Source organism: Aethalodelphis obliquidens, unplaced genomic scaffold (assembly GCF_003676395.1).
Source record: "Aethalodelphis obliquidens isolate GAN/ISIS:26980383/991018 unplaced genomic scaffold, ASM367639v1 scaffold69, whole genome shotgun sequence".
In the NCBI taxonomy this organism is placed as follows: Eukaryota; Metazoa; Chordata; class Mammalia; order Artiodactyla; family Delphinidae; genus Aethalodelphis; species Aethalodelphis obliquidens.
This window is the reverse complement of record NW_020838013.1, coordinates 3,378,996-3,394,652: the sequence shown is the minus strand read 5'-3', so window position 1 is coordinate 3,394,652 and position 15,657 is coordinate 3,378,996. Positions and strand designations below refer to the sequence as shown.

The 15,657-nt window shown below is 54.0% G+C and overlaps 2 protein-coding genes across 6 annotated transcripts in view; one reads left to right on the top strand and one right to left on the bottom strand.

Annotated features, from left to right (window-relative positions):
• Positions 1–1,971: 1,971 nt before the first annotated feature.
• Positions 1,972–5,663, top strand: CFL1 (cofilin 1). The gene is made up of 4 exons (XM_027089935.1): positions 1,972–2,208; positions 4,112–4,419; positions 4,699–4,775; positions 5,002–5,663. Exons 1-4 carry the CDS (start codon positions 2,206–2,208, stop codon positions 5,112–5,114), a joined length of 501 nt encoding a protein of 166 aa, XP_026945736.1. The 5' UTR covers positions 1,972–2,205; the 3' UTR covers positions 5,115–5,663.
• Positions 5,664–5,734: 71 nt separating this feature from the next.
• SNX32 (sorting nexin 32) overlaps positions 5,735–15,657 on the bottom strand; it is a 10,592-nt gene continuing 669 nt past the window's right edge. For 2 of the 5 annotated variants that reach the window (XM_027089931.1, XM_027089930.1), the window contains exons 2-10: positions 10,875–10,979; positions 10,414–10,524; positions 10,172–10,293; positions 9,852–9,975; positions 9,589–9,693; positions 9,289–9,394; positions 9,053–9,128; positions 8,794–8,833; positions 6,740–8,011 (exon numbers count right to left, since the gene is read on the bottom strand). In XM_027089931.1, coding sequence (XP_026945732.1) covers positions 7,262–8,011; positions 8,794–8,833; positions 9,053–9,128; positions 9,289–9,394; positions 9,589–9,693; positions 9,852–9,975; positions 10,172–10,293; positions 10,414–10,524; positions 10,875–10,970 — 1,530 coding nt within the window. In that variant the 5' untranslated portion in view covers positions 10,971–10,979 and the 3' untranslated portion in view covers positions 6,740–7,261. Of the gene's footprint in view, positions 6,350–6,739; positions 8,012–8,793; positions 8,834–9,052; positions 9,129–9,288; positions 9,395–9,588; positions 9,694–9,851; positions 9,976–10,171; positions 10,294–10,413; positions 10,525–10,874; positions 10,980–15,657 lie in introns of those variants that run through there. The other 3 variants (XM_027089934.1, XM_027089933.1, XM_027089932.1) reach the window with 3 other exon arrangements.

Sequence of the window (15,657 nt, the reverse complement as noted above, 5' to 3'; positions counted from 1 at the left end):
CGGGGAGAGGGGGACAGAGGACAAGTAGAGAGGGAACAAATAGGAGGTACTGGACATCGGAATATGTGGGAGGGGCTGAAGTGGTCGCGTTGTTGGATTCGGGGTAGCAGCCTGGGAGTAAGAAGCCCGGACAAGGGGAAAACACTTCATCGTTTTTGTTTTTTTTAAAAATTATTTATTTATTAATTTTTGGGTCTGTGTTGGGTCTTCGTTTCTGTGCGAGGGCTTTCTCTAGTTGCGGCGAGCGAGGGCCACTCTTCATCGCGGTGCGCGGGGCTCTCACTGTCGCGGCCTCTCTTGTTGCGGAGCACAGGCTCCAGACGCGCAGGCTCAGTAGTTGTGGCTCACGGGCCCAGTTGCTCCGCGGCACGTGGGATCTTCCCAGACCAGGGCTCGAACCCTTGTCCCCTGCATTGGCAGGCAGATTCTCAAGAACTGCGCCACCAGGGAAGCCCCACTTCACCGTTTTTGAGACTCATTGGAGGTGGGGGACCCTCAGGGAGGTTAAGATGGGAACTATGCAGAGGGGTCCCAGTTGAGCACGAGAGTCTCGCCAGCAAATTAGAGCAGCCCTCATCGGCTACACCGGAAGTGGCGAGGTGCGGATCTGAGGCCTTACTGGAGCGGAGAGGCGGGCGCCAGAGCTTCCAGGCCCGCCCCTTCAAACTCCGCCCCGCCTCGATCCCTCACCCCCCCCAGCCTGCTCCACACTCCCGCCTCCCGCCCGACGCTGCCTTATAAGGAGCCTCCAGCGGGCGTTCGGTTTGGCCCCGCCCCCTCTAGCCTCATGTCCTAATAAGGACATCTAGGGCATCCCGCAGCTAGGGGCGGGCGGGAGCGCGTCTCCAGGGTAACTGCGAAGTCTCCCTCTCCCTCGTCGTTGCTCTAGGAAACTCCGAAGCTCAAAAAAGGTGGAGCCAGCCTCCTCTCCAGGCAGGGCCGCTTGCGCGAGGCGGTTGAGCTGTGGCCCCCGCCTGAGGCTCCCGGGAGCTCGGTTGGTGGGCGATGCGGCGGAAGGTCCCCGACTACAACCCCCGGCATGCTCTGCGACGTACCCCACTCTCGGGAGTCGCTCCCCGGGTCCTGAAGCCCAGCCTTCTGGCTCTTCATTTACACCCTTTATTCTGCATATGGGATCAACGCCCCCAATTCTCTTGTTTGCGACCCTGTCTTCTCTTCCTGCAGAGAAAGAGGGCATGGCCTTTGTTCGAGGCCAAAGAAATCTTCCCGGACTCCCCCACCCCAGTTTCTTTTTTTGAAGGTTATGCTCCCACAGAGTTTCTGTCTCAATTTCTGCCGGTACTAATTAACCATATGCCTGGTTACCAACTCGAGAATGAGACTCAAGTTTGGTTTAATATCTATTTCCGCTTTTCACTGTTTAGTAAAAGGCACATAATCCTTGAATTGAATGCACAAACCCCTGTCTCATGATTTTGGCTTATTACCTCATGATTTTGCCAAACACCCTAAAAACAAGTACAAATCTCTATTTTCAAAGATTTCCTCGTAGCCTTTCCCTTGCGTTTTTTTCTCTTATTTTATTGACGTTGCATATGGCCTTTTCTCAGTAGACAAGAGTGGCTTTACACATGGAGGATGCTTAACAAATGTTTATTGGATAGAAGGTGCCTTATACTGGCGATTCTCCTTGCTCTAGGGCTGGATTCCAGGCCAATGAATAGGTGCTTCAATTCGGAAAACCAAAATACTAACTCACTGAAAATTTTCAGACCAAAGGATCCAGATAGTGCCAAGATGGATCTTAGGAAAACCGTTTCCCTCCGAGGTAGAGAGCGCGAAGTCGGGGCTCATTTTCAGGTCATATTACCCAACGCCGAGGCCTTCGCTCAGCTCCGAGCATTTCCTGGGAAATTCGACCAACGGGTGCGCTCTCCGTGCCATAGCCCCGCCTCTCTCGGCTGTTTTGAACTACATTTCCCAGTATGCAACGTGGAGCAGGGAGGCCGTCAGGTGAAAAAGACTCTGTTACCCAGCGAGCCCGAAGACGGCGCAGGACCCTCGGACTTCATTTCCCGTCGGCCCGCGGGGGGAGCGCCGGAAGCCCGCCCCGCCCCTCATTGTGCGGCTCGTACTAAACGGAAGGGGCCGGGAGAGGCCGCGTTCAGTCGGATCCCGGCAGCAGCTGCAGCGGCTCTTGTCTTTTCTGGCTCTCCTTGCTATCTCCTTTTCTCTTCCGGAAACATGGTGAGCGGCAGGCCATGGCGCCGGAGGGGAGGCGGCTGCGGGTCGATCATCTGCGCGCGCTAAAGGGAACGGGGGAGCGACGTCGGCATCCCCTCCCCCAGCTCCCCGGGCAGGATGAGGGTCTCGTGCTGAGGGGCGGGCGGCGCCGGGACGCGCGTGCGCGCCCGCGGGCGCCGGTGAGGGCCGGCTTGGACGTCGCTCGCGCGCCCCCTGGACTCCCTTCCCCTCCCCCACCCCGCTGTTGCGCCCGCGCGGACAAGGGCCGTGGGGGAGGGGTCCAGGGCGCGCGCGCCCGTCCCTCGCTGAGCAGCCGGTGTCGCGCGCCGCGGCGGGGCCGAAGAGAGTCGGCTCACGGGGGCGCGCTCGACGGGAGCACGCGGCATCCAAACCTGGCCCGGGGGCGGCGAAGGAAAAGCGCGCGAGCGGTCTCGGCGCGCGCGCCCCACCCAGGGGCTGTTCCTATCTCCGCGTCACCCTCCCTCTCAGGCGGGTCTGTCTCGAGAGCAGGTGGCAGGGATGCTCGCAAGGGGCGGGGGCGGCGCGGCTAGCGGGGATGCGGGGGTGTCCGGGTCCGGGCGCAGGCGCCTGGGATTAGAGACTTGCACCGCGCAGCACAGAGCGGACAGCGCGGAGATCACGGCCGTGCTCGGGAGCTAGCGAGCCCACAAGGCGAGCTGGGTTCGCAGACTACACCCGGCGGAGGCTGGAACGGCGCTGTCGGCCGGCGCGTGCGCACACGGTCCGGCCTGGCTGCTGGGCCCGAAGCCGTGGACCAGCGGGGCTGTCGGCTTTCCAGGATGGGGCCTGAGGGTGGAGCCGAGTTTAGGGAAGTGACCCAGGCGGGCACCGCCCGGAAACCACCCCGTCCCCTGTGTTCGGCCCGAGGGCTGCGAGAGCCGAAGGTTGGGTAATTTGTCCAGGCCCGCAGCGCAGGGGGGCGATAAGCTTGTCGGTAAAGGCGCTTCCTTAGGGTTGAGGCCCTGGAGGTGTTGCTTCCTCTAGGTACGGGTTTTTTTTCGGGGAGGGGGCTGAGTCTAGCCGGTCTCCTTTCCCCGCCTACTCCGGAAGCGGCTCAATCACGTGGCCGGCTTCCTCTGCAGTTCCGGGAGCGGGGGCCGATTTCACCGTGGACAGTCTCACCCCCATTCCTGGCTAGGGTGGACCCCAATACGACCCAGAATAGAAGTTTAAAGAGCTCTCACGGAGCTCTTTGAGTTTGGGCCTTTGAGTTTGGACTGCTAACTTCTATCAGCGACCTTTGGGGCCTGCATTTTTTTCCGGAGAACAGGGAGTTGTCGGGTAGGGCCGTAATTAGGGGTTTGTTCTTCCTTTGGTTTAGGAAGACTCCAGCAGAGAAAGGGATACCTTGTGTGATAACTGCGTTGAACAGTTCTGATGGGCTTGCTAGAACTGTTGAGCACCGTTGGTGACTCCTCTAGCGTTGTGGGTCCTGGTTCTCTCGTAGATGACTATGACCTGGTTGTCTGGGTCCCTTTCTACTCTCTGTGAAGTTCTGAGTTAGCACTATGCAAAAGCTGAGACTGAGTACCGTGTGTCTGTAGGTTCTTTTAATTCTGGGTTCACATCTTGGCCAAGACTTTGCTTTTCACAGGTCTTTAATCTAGCCTGCAGGATGTCGGAGTGGGGAGGAATGGTGTTGAGTTATGTGATCAGAGGTCTCTTCTGTGGCGGCTCTTCTGGGGTTGTGTCACATCTGATCCTTTGACAGTGACTTGGGTGGGAAACTAGTGATACTTGTCTTGGGAAGGGGATTAATGATCTCTTGGGGCTGAGGACTATATTTGTTGACATCTAGATAGATTTCCTAAGAAAGCAAAGGAGGGACTTCAGGGCACGTCCCAGAAACTTGTTCCTTATGAGGTGCGTGTGGCTCGTTCTCTAGGCCTCTGGCGTGGCTGTCTCTGATGGGGTCATCAAAGTGTTCAACGACATGAAGGTGCGTAAGTCGTCGACACCAGAGGAGGTGAAGAAGCGCAAGAAGGCGGTGCTCTTCTGCCTGAGCGAGGACAAGAAGAACATCATCTTGGAGGAGGGCAAGGAGATCCTGGTAGGTGATGTGGGCCAGACTGTAGACGACCCCTACACCACCTTTGTCAAGATGCTGCCAGACAAGGACTGCCGCTACGCCCTCTATGACGCAACCTATGAGACCAAGGAGAGCAAGAAGGAGGACCTGGTGTTCATCTTCTGGTGAGCTTCTCCTGCAGGCACCTTTTCCTGTCACCTGCCGTAGCTCTGCCCCACCCTGCTTTCCCAGGACAGGAAGGTCTGTGGCTCCTTGTTAACCCAGAGGTGTGCGTTTCAGGGGAGGGTGTTGTAATAAAATGCCTGTCAGTGAGGAACTTGATAAAAGCTTGAATGTTAGGGGCCAGCTCAGGGGTTTCTGGAAGTCCTGTATCGCTTCAGGGCACTTGCTAGACTTGGAGGAGGGGGCTTTGCGGTAAGTTCTCTGATTCTGTTTCCCTCCAGGGCCCCTGAGTGTGCACCCCTTAAGAGCAAAATGATCTACGCCAGCTCCAAGGACGCCATCAAGAAGAAGCTGACGGGTAAGGGCCAGCGCTGGTGGTGCCGTAAGCCCTTGCATTCAGGCCTTGGCTGCAGGGTGGGGTGGACGGCATGGTGGAGGAGAGCCCTCTCTCTCTGTCTCCTCTTCACTGCCTGCTGGATGTAGCCTTATCCCGCCATCTGTTCTGCTGGCTCCTTCCCAGCTGCAGCACACCCACCCCCGCCCTAGGGCTCCCTCTCACAGATGCTCCCCCTTCTCCTCCACAGGGATCAAGCATGAATTGCAAGCAAACTGCTATGAGGAGGTCAAGGACCGCTGCACCCTGGCAGAGAAGCTGGGGGGCAGCGCCGTCATCTCTCTGGAGGGCAAGCCTTTGTGAGCCCCCTCCAGCCCCCTGCCTGGAGCATCTGGCAGCCCCAGACCTGCCCATGGGGGTTGCAGGCTGCCCCCTTCCTGCCAGACCGGAGGGGCTGGGGGGAACCCAGCAGGGGGAGGGCAGTCCCTTCACCCCAGTTGCCAAACAGCCCCCCCACCCCCTGGACCTTCCTCCTCTTCCCTCCATCCCTGACGGTTCTGGCCTTCCCAAACCGCTTTTGATCTTCTGATTCCTCTTGGGTTGAAACAGACCAAGTTCCCCCCAGGAACCCCTGTTTGGGGGGGACCTGTATTTTTTTTAACGACACCCCAGTTCCCCCCTTGTTCCTCCCTTTTCCCATGCTGCCAACTTCTAACCACAATAGTGACTCTGTGCTTGTCTGTTTAGTTCTGTGTATAAATGGAATGTTGTGGAGATGACCCCTCCCTGCGCCACCTGGTTCCCCTCCCCCTTGCCCCTGGTCACAGCCACTCATGGAAGCAGGACCAGTAAGGGACCCTCAATTAAAAAAACAAAAAAAACACACAACAATAAAAAGGCTCACTAATGGGATGTTTGTTTGGAGGTTGGGGCCCAGGGGACCTTGGGGGCGGGTAGGCTGGGAGAATGTGTAGCATCTCTTCCCTAACCCTCCTTCCAGCCAGCCCCACACGCCCTCATTTGGCGCCAGTGACTAGCTGAGTCTCCTTTCTGACAGTTCCCTCTCTATATCCTGGCGTCATAGTTGGCACCAGCCTGGAAGGTAGCTGAGCCAGGGTGTGTCTGCTACTGGCTGCAGGGGTTCCTTGAACAGAGAGGCTTAATCCCTGAACTGGTTTCTTCTGTTGCCTTGACCCAGGTGGGCAGTAGGACAGTGAGGCCCATTCTGTGATCCCCTGTGCAGTCTTGCCCAGATGTGGGCCCCGAGACTGCAAGTTACTGGTTGCTTCTTGACCTTTTTCTCCACTTCCAGTATTTGGTCTTTGGCTCTGCTCTCTCTCCTGGATGGCTGACTCATTTATAAGGGCTGGGTCCAGTGGCTGCTGTGAGTCCAAAGCCAGGTTGAGTCTTTGGCCTTCTGCAGATGTGGCTGGGGGCCAGGGTGGGGCCAGCCAGGTGGAGTCCAGGACTTCAGACCCAGGTGTCTTGGGCTTCACCTTCCTGTGTTTAACCAAGAGAGTGTTGGCTGGAGCCCCACGCTTCTTCCTGGCATTGCTGTGGGCTCTTTTCCAGCCCTGTGCTTTGGGTTTTCACCTGCCCTGCAGGTAAGGTGGAAGTGTTGCCCTAGGGGTGGTGGTGATGGAGGATTTATACCCTGCCCCCTCCCCCCCTCCCACCATCAACTAAAAAAAGCCTGGAGTTAAAGAGCTGATTCCTTAGTTCCTTGGAGCTGGCCAGTATCTCTGGTAGGGAGGCAGGAAGGGGTAGTTCCATTTTACTGATTAGGAAATGGGTGTAGAGGATTTATAATTCGTTTTATGCGTGGCCTGTGCCAGGGTTTATGGGGGTGGTGGCACGCCTTGAAGACTGCTCCTGGATTCCAAGTTCTGGGTCTTGTACCTTCCCACAGAGAGCACCACTGGCACTCTGAAAAGCAGCTGAAGACACTGCAGGGGTGTCCCCCACCGTGTTCCCCGAGGATCTGGTCTCTACCATGGTACCCCGATAGCGGATGTGCTTGGTGGGCCCTCCAACTGGGAAGTCAGGACAAGCAAGCCTCCTTGCTACAGAACCAGGCTTTTTATTTGTGAACAAGCTGGAGACAAATGAACTCAGGGGCCAGAGGTGGGTTGAGGCTGCCCCATAGCCTCTGGGGAGGGAGGTCAGGGCCCCTGAGTTTCCCCAGGTTAGGGCTCTGCTTACCTGTGGCCAAGTGTGGTGCCCATGCTGCCCTATCTTGCAGGGCCTGGCACCTTGGGGTAGGGGTAGGCCTTGCCCCGAGAAGTCACGGGGCATGGTGAGTGGCTCCTGGGGTGGGGAAGGAGGCATCTTGCTGGGGTGGGAGGTCGGGGGGAACTCTGGTGGCTCTAAGGTTCCCCCTTGAGGATGACAAGGGTGTTCCGGAGAAGCAGGGTGCTGGCCTGCAGAGGAGAGGTTCTTGATGGCTCCCATCTGCTGCTACCCCCTCTGTTACCTCACCTTGGGTAGCCCCTCCGTCCCCACCCCTGTCCTCAGCAATAACAGCTACCATTTATTGAGGCCTCACTACCAATGACAGAAGGGAATGGTCCTGATCCAAAATGGGGAACTGTGGTCTTGAACAGCTGGGGCTGCTCCTGGCAGCCTGACCTCCCCCCCCGAGCTCCACCGCACCCCCCATGCGCCAAGACACTTGATAAGGGCCTAGAGGCCCAGCGGTGGGAGGCCAGGAAAGCAGCAAGAAGGCTCGGTGAGGCTGGAGGGCTCACCTTAGCGTGTTTGAGCTCCAGCTCCGCCAGCTCGATGAGGTTCTTGCGGAAGGAGGAGACGCGGCGGGATCTGAAGTCCATGAGCTCTGGAGAAGAGAGGAATGGGGACCCCGGCAGAGTCAGCAGTGCAGTGGCAGGGGCTCCAGGGCCGTGGGGCTTACCCTGCTTGGCTGAGTCGGAGAGGCGTTCAAAGCGCTGGCAGCACAGCTGCTGGTGGCTCTCGGCGGTCCTCACCTCCCGGTTCCTGGTGCGCGCCTTGTCCAGTGCCTTGTTGGCGTTCTCATAGTCTGCCAGCGCCCGCAGCCGCCGGTACAGCAGGTCCTGGGACCGGCAGGGGCACAGGATCCCTGGCCCACGGCCCTTGCCTACCTGCCCGCCCTCCCTGGTGGCTCCAGCCCTGAGGTCTGCTCTGGGGCCACCTCTCACCTTGGCTGCCTGTGAGTCGCGCAAGTAGTACCTCAGCATGTCCGACAGCTTCAGGTCCTCGTCAGAAGCCACTCGGCCCTCCAGTTTCTGAATCAGGAAAGTGGAGGCTGGGGAGGGAGCTGGTGGGGGGGCAGCTAAGGACTGGGAGTGCTGCTGTTCATCTAAATACCAAGTAGGGTCACTTGATACCCACGCTATGTCAAGCCCTGTGGTTCAGGGGAGCAGGCCAGGGAAGGCTTCACAGAGGAGGTGGCATCTGATCTGGATCTTGGGGGTTGAGCAGGGCTTAGACGACAGCCAAAGGCTTTGCAGGTGTGCAAGCCTGGTATGTTTTCAGGGAACCATAAGTTCAGTGGGGCACTTGGGCAGCAGTGGGCCAGATCACAACAGGCTTAAGATGCAAGCTAGGGACTTGGGGCTTTGTGTGTTGGATAGTTTCAAGGAGGGATAGGGTCACTGAAGGGCCCTGAGCAGGGAAGAGATGGGGTCCAACGGACATTTTAGGAAGACTGGCACATGGCACACTCTGGTGACTTCCTTGGAGAGGAGTCCAGGAAGAGCGTGTCTGGGGCAGGATGCTGGCAGCACAGAACAGTCTGCCAGAGGCACGTGGCACATCATTGTAAGTGCCTCGCCAAGCCCACTTCCCACCTCCTCCCCCATCACCACACACCCACACTTGAGGCTGGATTCCCTGTCTCCACTCCATCTCTTATTAAACTAGTCTGCAGAGTGAGTCCAGGGCCTCACTGAGCCCAAGTTATCACTGAACAATCCAAAATGACCCTGGAGCTTTCCCCTCTCCCGGGACACTCTCTTCCCTGCAAAGGATCATTGGGTGGCCTTTCAACACAGAAGGCAGTACTCACCCTTAGTCGTTCAAAGAGCTCTGCCAATTTGAGGAAGCTCCTAGGAGGCGGTGGGGAGGAGTTAGGGCAGGGGTCTTAGGGATTGCTTAAAGCTTCCCTGCCCTGGTGAAACTTCCCTCTCTTTTTCTCCCAAAGCCCAAGAGGAGCTTCTGCATCTCCCACTAGAGCTGATAGTAGGCTTCCATGGAGTGACCCCTCATGGACAGACACAGTATTACAGGCAAAGAAAGAGGGCAGAGGGGCAAGAGGGTGTCCTCACGTCTTTAGCTGGTTGACTTCTTGTGTTCCCAGACTGCTCAGTGCAGCTGAGATAGGGATATAATCATCTGCCAGGCCTGTTGGGGAAGAGCCGTCTATCAGAGCCCCTTGGTCTGCACGTCAAGTCCCACCCCTGGTGTTTGTGGCCATGGACAGACACGGCATTTCCTGCCCTCTACTCTCCCCTGGGGAGTAGGGCCACTGGGGGGAATCCAGGGCCCCTGGGGCCCTGCGTACACTTGTGAGAGTGCATGACTCTGTCTGCCCGAAGGCAGGCGTCCCGGATGCGGGTGTGGTACTCCAGCAGGAAGGTCCTCTCATGCTCGAAGAAGTCATCCACCTCCTAAGGGAGCCAGACAGGACCCACTCACACCGAGTCACCAGGAGCAGCGCAGTCTCGGGCTCCCGGGCGTGGCACAATCTCCCTCTAGGCAGGGCCCCATCAGTGGCTTCCCTCCCACGGGGACCCAGGGTCTCAATCCTTGCTGGGGACTTGAGGCCCTGGGTTGAATCCAGAGAGGGGGCCCCCCAAGTCACCTTGAGCCCTGACATGCCAGTGATGAGGGCTTCATCTGCAGACTTCACAATATTCCTCAGAAACCCCCCAAGGAGCTCCTTCCTGTTCTTTCCTCGGACACTCAGCTGAGGCACACGTGGGGAGGGTGTGACGTCAGGGTGGGCATTTGCACCTCCCACCCCGGGCATATACCACTCGCCGAGCTGATGAGATAGAGGCCTGAGCCCACTTAGAGCCTTGCCCCCCACCCCCGAGGGGACCCCAGCTCTGTGGCCCAGCTCACATCCTGGCCATATTCCAAAAAGACAAAGAAGTTGTGGTCTCGACGCAGGGTGGGGTGGGCCGCCAGGCGCTGCAGAAAGACTTCATGCATCGCAACTGTCTTCTTAAAGATGGCCAGATACTCCCTGCAGAGGACGGCAGGCAGCTCGCGGGCCCTCCCTGGCTCCTTCCCCCCTCCTGCCCCCTTCCCCCTCGGCAGCCCTGGAGCGAGGAGCAGGGTCCTAAGCATCCACGGGGGACAGTCAGGGGAGAAACCCTGGGGCTGTCAGGAGAGGCTGGGCTGGGGCTTTGTCACAGACAGGAACGGGAGGCGGCACTCACGCTTCCAGCTCCTCCTTCATTTTGGCAAACTCTTCCCGCGTGATAGAGCTGTCTCCCTCACCCAACTTCTGCAGTTTTTCCCTTGAAGCCTCGAAGTCTGGCCTTGGAGGGGCTGGGGGGATCTGCTCCAAGGAGGGACAGAGCTGGAAGTCCTCTCATCGTTGAGAAGGCCGTCACCCGCTCCCCGAAGCCTGGCCCAGCCTCCCGGCCGCCCCCCGGTGCCCAGGCCGGCCCCTCCTCACAATGAGACCGGCGTACTCCTCGTTTTCCACGTAGGCGTTGTGTAGCCAGATGAACTCCTCATGATGTCGCACAACTGAGAACTCGGTCTGGGCGAAGTGAGGGACGCAGCTCTGGAAGCCAGGGAACCTAGCTGAGGTGTCTTTCCTCCCCTGCCCAAACCCTACACCCACCAAGCTTCCTGGGCACCCACTTTTGGGCCTCCCCAATCCCACATCCCAGGGGAGGCCCAAGTTGGGGCTCACGCGTCCATGACTACCCTCAGGAGGGTGGACAGGGGATGGTAGTACTTGGGGCCTTAGGCAGGCAAAGGCTGTACGAGACTAGACAAGATGCCCTCTTTCTCAGAGGGCCAGGGGCCAAGAGCCAGGCTGAGGAGCCGGGCCCAGAGGCTACGCGGGCATCCGTGCGCCGGGCTCCTGAAGCAGCCATCTGAACCCCCCCTGCTCCGGCGCAGCCTCACCTTGGTTTGAACAGTGAATTTCACCTTGTCCCGCTCGCTGACGGCATCAGAGATCTCCACCAGTAACGAGCTGTCTCCCTGCAGGTCCGGAGACATGGAGGAGGGCTGTGGGGGAAGGGAGGTCCCTGACGTGACAGACCACGCCCCCCCCCCCCCCCCCCCGGCCCATCCTCGCCGCAGGCTTCTGGTCCTCCTGCAGAGCCCACCTCAGCAGCATTACTCCCACCACGCCCTGGGGTCGCCGGCTGTTCCCCCCCACCTCCCGAGGGATCCTGATAAGTCACTGCTCAGGGATTCACAATGACACTTTCCCACCCTGCCATCCTCTGAAGTAGGCAGAACTCTCCCTGTTTGATAGGCCTGGAAGCTGTGACCACCAGAGAGGTGAAATAACTTGGCCGAGATCACACAGGTGCAAAGCGGCAGGGCCAGATTTGAACAGTTTCTTGGTTCCAAACCCCATGCACTTCCTCAGTTACCGGCCCACCCCTTCTCAGCTGGTTACCTCTGGTACCTTTCACCAGGTGTAAAGTGAGCTGGATAAGATGGTCCCACCCCTTTTGAGGGGCTCCTGAGACCATTCCATTGACTACGTTTGGTACCAAGAGGCACTGACTTGGAGGCCAAGCACTTGTATTTTTTCTCTAAGTGAAAAGATCCCTGAGGCACCAAGTTACTAGTCCATTCTTACACTGAGCTGTCTCAACAAGCATCTAGTGAACACCTGCTGTGTCCACACCATTGTGCCAAGAGGTACTAGGGAGAGAGGTAGAGGCTCAGAAGCCACTCTCCCTTCAAGTACTACTCACCAGTATATAAACTGACACCTGCCCACCTCTCACACCCAGACGCCTCCCTCTCTCCTCTCACAGGCTTTAGCACTTATTTGGGACACTGTGGGACCACGCTTAGACTTCTAGCACCATAGATTAATTTTACCTGGGCTTGAGCCTCATATCAATGCAGTTACACAGTATATACTATTTTGTGTCCATGTTCTTTAGTGAGACCCATCTATGTCATTGAGTGCAGTGTTTCTTTTTCATTGCTGTGTAGTGTTCCATCATATGACTGTATCGTAGTTTATCCATTCTACTGTTGGTGGTCTTTTGGATTATTTCAAGTTTGGGGCTATTATGAATAAAGCTGCCATGAATATTCTTGCATGTATCTTTTGAGGGACCTAAGTACTCATTTCTGTTGGGTACGAGAATGGCTTCGTCAGAGGGTAGGCATGTGTTTAAAACGCTTTCGTAGATACTGCCAAACAGTTTTCCAAGGTGACTGTACTAATTCACATTCCCTCCAGCATTGAATGAAAGTTCCAGTTGCACCACATCCTTGCCAGTACTTAGAACTGTTAGTCCTTTTAATTTTAGCCTTACTGGTGGAGGTACAGTAATACTGCATTGTGGGGACTTCCCTGGTGGTCCAGTGGTTAAGACTCCATGCTCCCAATGCAGGGGGCCCGGGTTCAATCCCTGGTCAGGGAACTAGATCCCGCATACCACAACTGAAAGATCCCACATGCCGCAACTAAAAAAAAAAAGATCCCACATGCCACAACAAAGATCCCGCGCGCGGCAACGAAGATCCCACGTGCCACAACTAAGACCAGTGCCACCAAATAAATAAATACATCTTTTTTAAAAAAAATAGTGCATAGTGGCTTTAACTTGTATTCCCTGGTGAGAAATGATATTGAACACCATTTCATGTACCTATTAGACATTCAGAGATCTTCTTTTGTAAAGTGCCTATTCATGTCTTTTGCTCCTCCCTGCCATACTCTTTTAAAAATCAGATCATCTTTCTCTTATTGATTTGTAGGAACTCTTTAAATCTCCTGGAGACAAGCCCTTTGTCAGTTATGTTTTGCCAATATCTCCTACTCTGTGGGTTGCCTTTTCACTCTCTTAATGGCTTATAATTTTACAAGCTCAACATATCAATCTTTTGTGGTTTGTGTACTCTTGAAGAAGCACTCCTACCCCAAGGTCATGAAGATATTCTCCTATTTTTTTCTTCTAGAAATTAACAGTTTTAGGTCTATGATCCATTTAATTCATCTTGTATGCAGTGTAAGGTATGGGTTGTGATTCATTTTTGCCCTATTAATAGCCAGTGATTTTACCACTATTTGTTTAAAAACACTATTTTTTCACTATTGATTTGTTTTCGTAGAAAATCAATTGACCTCATAAGTGTGATCAGTTCTGTATTCTCTGTTCTGTTCCACTGATCTATATATCTGTACTTTTGATAATATCACACTCTCTTGATTACTGTAATTGACAGGCAACGTTGAAATCAGGTAGAATTAACTTTGTTCTTTTTCAAAATCATTTTGGCTATTGTAGGTCCTTTGCATTTCCACATAAATTTTAGAATCAGCTTGTTATTTTCTACCCCCAAAGAACTTTCTGGGATTTGATTGAGATTACATTGAATCTATAGATCAAATTGAGAAGGACAGACGTTTTTACAATACTGAATCTTCCAGTCTATGAACATGGAATATCTTTCCAGTGATTTAGGTCTTCTTTAATTTTTCTCGACTTTTATGTATATATATATATAAATTTATTTATTTGTTTATTTTTGGCTGCGTTGGGTCTTGGTTGCTGTGTGCGGTTTTTCTCTGGTTGTGGCGAGCGGGGGCTACTCTTCGTTGTGGTGTGCAGGCCTCAGTAGTTGTGGCTCGCAGGCTCTAGAGTGCAGGCTCAGTAGTTGTGGCGCACGGGCTTAGCTGCTCTGCGGCATATGTAATTTTTTATTTTGCATATTTTGAAACTGTTATTAGGTGCATAAAATTGAGGAGTGTTTTCCTGTTGAATTGACTCTTCAATCATTATAAAATGTTCCTCTTTATTTCTAGTAATACTTCTTTCTTGTCTTCCAGTCTGAAATTGATAAAGCCACACCAGCTTTCTTTTGGTTAGTGTGTTCATAGTGTACATATTCCATCAGTTTTTCAATATTTCTATGTCCTTATAGCAGGTTTTTTGTTTGTTTTTTGTTTTTTTTGTGGTACGTGGGCCTCTCACTGTTGTGGCCTCTCCCGTTGCGGAGCACAGGCTCCGGACGCACAGGCTCAGCGGACACGGGTCACGGGCCCAGCCGCTCCGCGGCATGTGGCATCTTCCCAGACCGGGGCACGAACCTGTGTCTCCTGCATCGGCAGGCAGACTCTCAACCACTGCGCCACCAGGGAAGCCCTGGCAGGCATATTCTTAACCACTGCGCCACCAGGGAAGCCCAGATGTTTGTTTTTTAACTGTACTTTTTGTTCCATTCATTATTATTGTAATTACTGATATAGTAGGCTATAAACCTGCCATCTTACTTTTTGTTTTCTCTTCATCTCATCTGTTTTTTGTTCCTTTATTCTTTCTTTCTTTTTTTAAAAATAAATTTTTATTGGAGTATAGTTGCTTTATTCTTTCTTTCTTGATTTCTGTTAGATTACTCAAGTATTTTATGTTATTTCATTTTCTCTGTTATATTTTTACTTACATATTCATTTATTACTCTTTTCATTTCTCTATATTTATAGGAGAATTTTGAAGAAGCCAATGATTACTCTGGAGGACATGGTCTAATAACAGATTTTCAAAGAGTCTGGCATCTACAAAGGTTAGGGGTGCACCCATGAGTTTGACAGCCCAGTATATCCTTAGAACACATAGCATCCACTATTACTGGTAACAGTAATAGTAATATAATAGCTAACACTTATATTTGCTCTACTTATATGCCAGGCATTGGTCTAAGCATTTTATATATATTAACTAATTTTTTTAAAGATTTTTTTTGATGTGGACCATTTTTAAAGTCTTTATTGAATTTGTTACATTATTGCTTCTGCTTTATGTTTTGGATTTTTGACCACAACGCATGTGTGATCTTAGCTCCCCCACCAGGGATAGAACCTGCACCCCCTGCATTGGAAGCCAAAGTCTTAACCACTGGACCGCCATGGAAGTCCCTGTGTTAACTAATTTAACCATGAATATGAACATAGATAAACACTGAAACAGATGCTTTCTGTTCCATACTTTGGTCTCTCACCCCTCTCACTTCTTCAAATTCCACTGATCCCCATTCCTCACTTCTTGGCTTCTCCGACACCCCCATGGCAGGCTCTGCCTCTGTCCAACTGCCCCCCACCCCCAAAGTCTGGCTCATTGGTGCAATAGGCCCCCAAGTCCCCTGTCTCCTTCCTGCTTGGTAACTGCTTGAGGGAGATGGGACTTCAAAGATGAACCACAGCTGCTCCATCCTTATCCTCAGTCACAGTCCACTAGGCACATTCCTCCTACCCCTAAAAGTGTGCACCTCTGTATGCCCCACCCCTAACCATCCTTGGCACAAGGATGCTCAGAAACTATTTGTTGAATGAAGTCAAGAGGAAAGAATGAATGGTCTCATGATTACATGAACATAGATACACAAGTGAAGCCATTAGTGCTGAACAGTATTCCCCCACCTTGGGAAAGGAGGAGGGTACTCCAGCCCCTTCTCAATCCCTAACATCCTTCCTTCTTCCCCATCAAACCAGCATGAGTCGGTCCTGGGAAGGGGATGAGTAAGAGTGACGGGTTCTTTTCCATCTGTCGGGGCCACGGTAAACCCTGCCTCCTTTGACATCCTCACCAGCCCCCATGCTGATGCCACGGAAGCGCCCTACCCCCTTGCTCAGGTCTCGCCTTTCTCTAGCTCATGCGTGGGCACGAACACACACACACACACACACACACACACACACACACACACACACACA

Excerpts from the sequence above, each read along its gene's own strand:
- CFL1 (XM_027089935.1), top strand. Across the intron at positions 4,420-4,698 it reads GACCTGGTGTTCATCTTCTG|GGCCCCTGAGTGTGCACCCC; the intron begins GTGAGCTTCTCC and ends GTTTCCCTCCAG. Across the intron at positions 4,776-5,001 it reads CATCAAGAAGAAGCTGACGG|GGATCAAGCATGAATTGCAA; the intron begins GTAAGGGCCAGC and ends TCTCCTCCACAG.